The sequence below is a fragment of the Salvelinus fontinalis genome, chromosome 5 (assembly GCF_029448725.1).
Source record: "Salvelinus fontinalis isolate EN_2023a chromosome 5, ASM2944872v1, whole genome shotgun sequence".
Lineage (NCBI taxonomy): Eukaryota > Metazoa > Chordata > Actinopteri > Salmoniformes > Salmonidae > Salvelinus > Salvelinus fontinalis.
In genome coordinates, this window is record NC_074669.1 from 14,934,167 (window position 1) to 14,942,078 (window position 7,912).

General features: G+C 42.2%; 1 protein-coding gene across 1 annotated transcript; it reads left to right on the top strand.

Moving 5' to 3' along the window:
* Positions 1-1,643: 1,643 nt before the first annotated feature.
* LOC129855184 (MICOS complex subunit MIC13-like) lies at positions 1,644-3,649 on the top strand. Its single transcript, XM_055922596.1, has 4 exons — positions 1,644-1,852; positions 2,298-2,454; positions 2,561-2,612; positions 2,708-3,649. Exons 1-4 carry the CDS (start codon positions 1,824-1,826, stop codon positions 2,803-2,805), a joined length of 336 nt encoding a protein of 111 aa, XP_055778571.1. The 5' UTR covers positions 1,644-1,823; the 3' UTR covers positions 2,806-3,649.
* Positions 3,650-7,912: the final 4,263 nt, after the last annotated feature.

A 7,912-nucleotide genomic window follows, 5' to 3' on the forward strand; every position in this document is an offset into this window, starting at 1 on the left:
TGTGTGTAGTGGGTCAGGACGTGAGCTGGGTGGGCAGTCTGTGTTGTTTGTTCTATGTTAAGTGTCAGTGTTAATTGACCTTGTATGGCTCTCAATCAGAGGCAGGTGGTTTACGTTTTCCTCTGATTGAGAACCATATATAGGTAGGTTGTTTCACATTGTTTGTTGTGGGTGGTTGTCTTCCGTGTCTGTATGTCTACCACACGGGACTGTTTCGTTTGTCGTTCATGTATGTAGTCTGTTCCTGTTTGTGCGTTCTTCGTAGTTTGTAAGTTCTCAAGTCAGGTCTGTCTACATCGTTTATTTGTTTTGTAGTCTGTTATAGTGTTTTTGTGTTTCGTCTATCATTTAAATAAATATTATGTCATATAACAACGCTGCGCTTTGGTCCAATCCCTACTCCTCCTCTTCGGACGAAGAGGCATATAGGCAAAATCAAATAGGGTGCACCAACCAGAGCAATAAAATGATAACAGCAGATATTATTATTATTATTATTGATAGGCCTATTATTATCTCCTCATTATTACAGTCATCAATATGTCTCTGACTATATTGTGCCTTGATTACTTCTTTCAGTTCGCTGCAACTAGCGAACAAGCTGCAACAAAAGCTTAACCTGGACAGTTTTATCTCAATCTCCTTATTCAAAGACTCAATCATGGACACTTTTCCTGACAGTTGTGGCAGATTTGCGTGATGTATTGTTGTCTCTACCTTCTTTCCCTTTGTGCTGTTGTCTGTGCCCAATAATGTTTGTACCGTGCTTTGTGCTGCTTCCATGTTGTGTTGTCATGTGTTGCTGCCTTGCTATGTTGTTGTTTTAGGTCTCTCTTTATGTAGTGCTGTGTTGTCTCTCTTGTCGTGATGTGTGTTTTGTCATATATATATACTACTGTTCAAAAGTTTGGGCTCACTTAGACATTTCCTTGTTTTTTAAAGAAAATAAGAAAAAAATTGTCCAATAAAATAAAATTGATCAGAAATACAGTGTAGACATTGCTAATGTTGTAAATGACTATTGTAGCTGGAATATCTACATAAGCATACAGAGGCCCATTATCAGCAACCAGAAACAGACGCCTCACAAGTCCTCAATTGGCAGCTTCATTTTATAATACCGGCAAAACACCAGTCTCAATGTCAACAGTAAAGAGGCGACTCCAGGATGCTGGCCTTCTAGGCAGAGTTGCAAAGAAGAAGCCATATCTCAGACTGGCCAATACAAATAAAATATTAAGATGGGCAAAAGAACACAGACACTGGACAGAGGAACTCTGCCTAGAATACTTTTTTTTATCCCAGCCACTGCAGGAGGTCTTTTGCCTTTTGGTAGGCTGTCATTGTAAATAAGAATTTGTTCTTTACTGATGTGCCTAGTTAAATAAAGGATAAATACTATTTTAATAAATTTATGCACATGTTTTATGTGTTCTGAAATGTACACATAAATAAAATCCTCATCCCCCTCCCCCATCAACAGCAGCTGCAGCATAATCACGAACTTTTTCTATCATTATTCGTTTTTATACCCAGACGAAATCCAGAAAAAAATATAATTTGTAGTATAATATAAATAATTTGAAACATGACAGCATAATATATTTATTTTCATGTATTATATTTTTGCGAATCAGCTACTCTCCTTAAAAAAATAGTTAAAAAAATAACTGTGTCACAGGATTGCCCTTCAACGTAGTTATCGAGGTAGCGTAGCCGGTTACTCTTTGTTGTCGAGTTCATTCATTCCATGTGTGCTGTTACAACTAGACAGTAAATACACAACGTTAATTCAAGAAATATATAGATTTACCTGTGACACGATGGCTGCTAACCTATTTCCTGTTCTAAAGTAAGTTTTCGAGAACTCGCTAGCTAACGTTAGCTATACTATCTGGCAAGCTGGTTAGCAGGTTGACATTTAGCTAGTTAACTAACTGTAGTAGCTAGCTTTAATTTTGCTTTGAATGTATTAACTATGTCAAAATCCAGCCAGCTAACTAAACAGCACACGGTCTACTAGTTAGCTAGCTAGTAACATGTAGCTAACAACCCTAACTGGCTAACGTTAACTAGCGAAGATATACCAGATAGCTAGCAAAAGTTGAAGCAACATGGTGTGGTGGTTTTCAAGTTATGAATGTACTTTTTGTGCATTTAACACGTGAATGTGTTTGTACACTTTAATGCCATGTGTAACGTTTAACAAGGCATGCTTCTCTGTCATCAAATACGTGACACTTTGCCATCCATTTAACGTTAGTTGTCGTATCTGTGTCAATCTTTTTCTTTCACAGGTTGGCCACTAAGGTGACTATTGCAGGAGGTGCATTGTATGTTACCTATGATTCTGGACTATTAGGGGGAAGTGAGCAGGGCTCAGAGGTCCTTGGAAAAGCTAAAGCTGCCATTCCCCCTGCAGTGGATGAGTGGGTGAAGTATTTTGGCTTTAAGGTAAATATGCCTTTATTGTACTGTGATTTAACTGCGTCTGACAGCCAGAATAATGCACTATGGAGTACGAGGTGAGGGAGGATTAAATTATATATTTTTCGTCTAGCTTCCAGCCTTCCCAAAAATTGGATTCTCCCCTATCGAAGCGTGGAACTCTGGTAAGAAATGGTTGACAGCTGATCCATAAAGGACTTTTCCAGACTTACAAGTCTAAAATTGAGCAATTTCAAGAGTTTCTGTTATTTCATTCCAGGGGTGCAGTCATCCATATCTGCTCTCTCATCGGGCCCTACAGCATTAGGTGGCTACACCAACCAAGGCTTGCAGTACCTGAAAGATCTCACCAAATGAAAAGTGACATCCTGCAACTAGCAGACATTTTAAGAACCTAATTTCTGTTTTGGATTGGTCCTTAAGCAATCACAACCAAATCGTCAGGAGTAACACGACTGGTGCGAATGCATACAGCCCTCCTGTATAAGTCACTTGCTTGCTTTGAATGCATAGCCCATCAACTATAAAATGAAGTGGTACAGTAAATTCAGTCGAATTAGGCCAAGGCCAGTGTTGATTTGTAGAACGTGTAGCTGCTGATAGTGCCAGAATTCAATATTTGCATTCTATTGGGATGACAGTAATTTGTCAACACAAACAGAATACATTGTCTTTTTTTACTCACAAAGTAGCATAAAGCAATCTGGATACCACAGCAAGACCTGCACCCAAAAGAAAATACATTAACTGATTGACATTTAGTGTTATGTCTTGTGTGTACATTGTTAATTGTACAATTTATTTTTATCTCAAGACTGATATATTTGGCATGCTCTGACTTTGACCTGATTCCATATCTATCCCATCCAACACATTTTAAACAGAATGTGTTTTGTGTATGTGTATATATTTCACTATTTAAGAGTAAAATAAACCTAAACATGTCAGATATGAGACCTTTGGTGGGATCTGTATTTTTTACTGAATATGTGCTGTGTACTTTAAATCAGTGGTTCCCAACTGTTTTTGCTCCACCAACTGAATTTTGCTCTGCTCGACGTACCCCGTCATGTGTATTTTAACAGTAAGCCTATGGCAGGAATCATCAACTATACTTAACAAATATAAACAAAACATGTAAAGTGTTGGTTTCATGAGCTGAAATTAAAGATCCCAGAAATGTTCCATACACACAAGATGATGATTTGTCTCATGGCTTTTTTTTTCAACTGCCTAGAAGGCCAGCATCCCAGAGTCGCCTCTTCACTGTTGATGTTGAGACTGGTGTTTTGCGGGTACTATTTAATGAAGCTGATAGTTGAGGACTTGTTAGGCGTCTGTTACTCAAACTAGAGACACTAATGTACTTGTCCTCTTGCTCAGTTGTGCACCGGGGTCGCCCACTATTCTCTGGTTAGAGCCCGTTTGCGCAGTTCTGTGAAGGGAGTAGTACACATTGTTGTATGAGATCTAAAGTTTTCTTGGCAATTTCTCGCATGGAATAACCTCCATTTCTCAGAACAAGAATAGACTGATGAGTTTCAGAAGGAAGTGCTTTGTTTTGACATTTGAGCTTGTAATCGAACCCACAAATGCTGATGCTCCATATACTCAACTAGTCTAAAGGCCAGTTTATTGCTTCTTTAATCAGAACAACAGTTTTCAGCTGTGCTAACAATTTCAAAAGGGTTTTCTAATGATCAATTAGCCTTTTATAATGATAAACTTGGATTAGCTAACACAACATGCCATTGGAACACAGGAGTGATGGTTGCTGATAATGGGCCTCTGTATGTCTATGTAGATATTACATAAAAAATCTGGTTTCCAGCTACAATAGTAATTTACAACGTAAACAATGTCTACACTGTATTTCTGATCAATTTGAAGATATTTTAATGGACAAAATGTGCTTTTCTTTCAAAAACAAGGACATTTCTAAGTGACCCCAAATTTTTGAACAGTAGTGTATATACAATCAAATGTATTTTTAAGGACCTTTTTACATCAGATGTCACAAAGTGCCATACAGAACCCCAGCCTAAAACCCCAAACGGCAAGCACTACGGAAAGTAGTAAGACCCCTTGACTATTTCCACATTTTGTTAGGTTACAGCCTTATTCTAAAATTGTTTAATCCACACACAATACCCCATAATGACAAAGCAAATGCTGTTTTGAAATTTTTGCTAATTTATTACAAAAATGAAATATCACATTTACATAAGTATTCAGACCCTTTACTCAGTACTTTGTTGAAGCACCTTTGGCAGCAATTACAGCCTCGAGTCTTCTTGGGTATGACGCTACAATCTTGGCACACCTGAGTTTCTCTCATTCTACTCTGCAGATCATCTCAAGCTCTGTCAGGTTTGTGACATGCGTCGAATACAACAGGTGTAGTAGACCTTACAGTGAAATGCTTACTTACAAGCCCTTAACCAACAATGCAGTTAAGAAAAAAAAAGTTACTTATAATTAGAGCAGCAGTAAAATAACAATAGTGAGGCTATATACGGGGGTACCGGTACACAGTCAATGTGCGGGGGCATCGGTTAGTTGAGGTAATATGTACATGTAGGTGGCGTTATTAAAGTGACTATGCATAGATAATAACAAAGAGTAGCAGCAGGGTAAAAGACGGGGGGCAATGCAAATAGTCTGGGTAGCCATTTGATTAGATGTTCAGGAGTCTTATGGCTTGGGGGTTGAAGCTGTTTAGAAGCCTCTTGGACCAATATTTGGTGCTCCGGCACCGCTTACCGTGCGGTAGCAGAGAGAATGACTAGGTTTATTTGTATTGCTTCTAAATATTTTAAATTATTTTTTTTAAATCTTAACACTTTGTTCTAGCTAGCTATTTGTGTAGGTAGCTATCAAGTAAACACTATGACTAGGGTGGCTGGAGTCTGACAATTTTGACAAAGGGCCTTCCTCTGACACCGGCTTGTATAGAGGTCCTGGATAGCAGGAAGCTTGGCCACAGGTGATGTACTTGGCCGTACGCACTACCCTCTGTAGTGCCTTGTGGTCGGAGGCCGAGCAGTTGCCATACCAGGCAGTGATACAACCCGTCAGGATGCTCTCAATGGTGCAGCTGGAGAACCTTTTTGAGGGTCTGAGGACCCATGCGATATCTTTTCAGTCTCCTGAGGGGGAATAGGTTTAGTCGTGCCGTCTTCACGACTGTCTTTACATGTTAAGTCAGTTAAGAACAAATCCTTATTTACAATGACGGCCCACCCCGGCTAAACTTGGACGATGCTGGGCCAATTGTGCGCCACCCTATGGGACTCCCAATCACGGCCGGATGTGATACAGCCTGGATTCGAACCAGGGACAGTAGTGATGTTTCTTGCACTGAGATGCAGTGCCTTAGAACGCTGCACCATTCGGGAGCCCAGACTGCTGCGCCACTCGGGATTCTTGGTGTACTTGGACCATGTTAGTTTGTTGGTGATGTGGACGCCAAGATACTTGAAGCTCTCAACCTGCTTCACTACAGCCCCGTCGATGAGAATGGGGGCGTGCTCAGTACTCCTTTTCCTGTAGTCCACAATCATCTCCTCTGTCTTGATCACGTTGAGGGAGAGGTTGTTGTTCTTGCACCACACGGTCAGGTCTCGGACCTCCTCCCTATAGGCTGTCTCGTCATTGTCGGTGATCAGGCATACCACTGTTGTGTCAGCAGCAAACTTAATGATGGAGTTGGAGTGGTGCCTGGCCGTGCTGTCATGAGTGAACAGGGAGTACATGAAGGGACTGACAACGCACCCCTGAGGGGCCCCTGTGTTGAGGTTCAGCGTGACGGATATGTTGTTACCTACCCTTATCACCTGGGGGCGGTCTATCAGGAAGTCCAGGATCCAGTTGCAGAGGGAGATGTTTAGTCCCAGGGTCCTCAGCTTAGTGATGAGCTTTGAGGGCACTATAATGTTGAACGCTGAGCTGTAGTCTATGAATAGCATTTTCACATAGGTGTTCCTTTTGTCCAGGTGGGAAAGGGCAGCGTGCAGTGCAATAGAGACTGCATCATCTGTGGATCTTTTGGGGCGGTATGCAAATTGGAGTGGGTCTAGGGTTTCTGGGATAATGGTGTTGATGTGAGCCATGACCAGCCTTTCAAAGCACTTCATGGCTACAGACATGAGTGCTACGGGTCGTTAGTCCTTTAGGCAGGTTACCTTAGTGTTCTTGGGCACAGGGACTATGGTAGTCTGCTTGAAACATGTTGGTATTACAGACTCAGACAGGGAGAGGTTGAACATGTCAGTGAAGACACTTGCCAGTTGGTCAGCGCATGCTCAGAGTACAAGTCCTGGTAATCTGTCTGGCCCTGCGGCCTGGTGAATGTTGACCTGTTTAAAGGCCTTACATCAGCTGCGGAGAGCATAAATCAGACAGTCTGCGGAACAGCTGATGCTCTCATGCATGTTTGAGTGTTATTTGCCTCGAAGCGAGCATAGAAGTAATTTAGCTTGTCTGGTAGGCTTGTGTCACTGGGCAGCTCTCGGCTGTGCTTTCCTTTGTAGTTTAATAGTTTGCAATCCCTGCCACATCAGACGAGTGTCGGAGCCGGTGTAGTACGATTCGATCTTAGTCCTGTATTGATGCTTTGCCTTTGATGGTTTATCGGAGGGCATAGCGGGATTTCTTCTAAGCTTCCGGGTTAGAGTCCCGCTCCTTGAAAGCAGCAACTCTACCCTTTAGCTCAGTGCGGATGTTGCCTGTCTTGGCTGTGTGCTTAGGGTTGTTGTCTTGTTGGAAGGTGAACCTTAGCCCAAGCTTGAGGTCCCGAGTGCTCTGGAGCAGGTTTTCATTAAGGATCTCTCTGTACTTTGCTCCATTCATCTTTGCCTCAATCCTGACTAGTCTCCCAGTCCCTGCAGCTGAAAAACATGCTTCACCATGGTGATGTTGCCAGGTATCCTCCAGACGTGGCACTTGGCATTCAGGCCAAAAAATTCAAACTTGGTTTCCTCAGACCAGAGAATCTTGTTTCTCATGGTCTGAGAGTCTTTAGGGAAAGTCTTTGGCCAACTTCAAGCGGGCTGTCATGTGCCTTTTACTGAGGAGTGGCTTCCGTCTTGCCACACTACCATAAAGGCCTACTTGGTGGAGTGCTGCAGAGATGGTTGTCCTTCTGGAAGGTTCTCCCATCTCCACAGAGGCACTCTAGAGTTCTGTCAGTGACCATCGCGTTCTTGGTCACCTCCCTGACCAAGGCCCTTCTCCCCCGATTACTCAGTTTGACCAGGTTGCCAGCTCTTGGTGGTTCCAAACTTCTTCCATTTAAGAATGATGGAGGCCACTGTGCTCTTAGGGACCTTCAATGCTGTGGAAATGTTTTCCCCAGATTTGTGCCTCGACACAATCCTGTCTCGGCGCTCTACGGACATCACTCAACACTCAAACATGCATGAGAGCATCCTGTCGGGCTGTATCACCGCCTGGTACAGCAACT

Coding starts and splice junctions, on each gene's coding strand:
- LOC129855184 (XM_055922596.1), top strand. CDS start 1,824: ATGGCTGCTAACCTATTTCCTGTTCTAAA. Junction 1,853..2,297: donor AACCTATTTCCTGTTCTAAA/GTAAGTTTTCGA, acceptor TTTCTTTCACAG/GTTGGCCACTAAGGTGACTA. Junction 2,613..2,707: donor TATCGAAGCGTGGAACTCTG/GTAAGAAATGGT, acceptor ATTTCATTCCAG/GGGTGCAGTCATCCATATCT.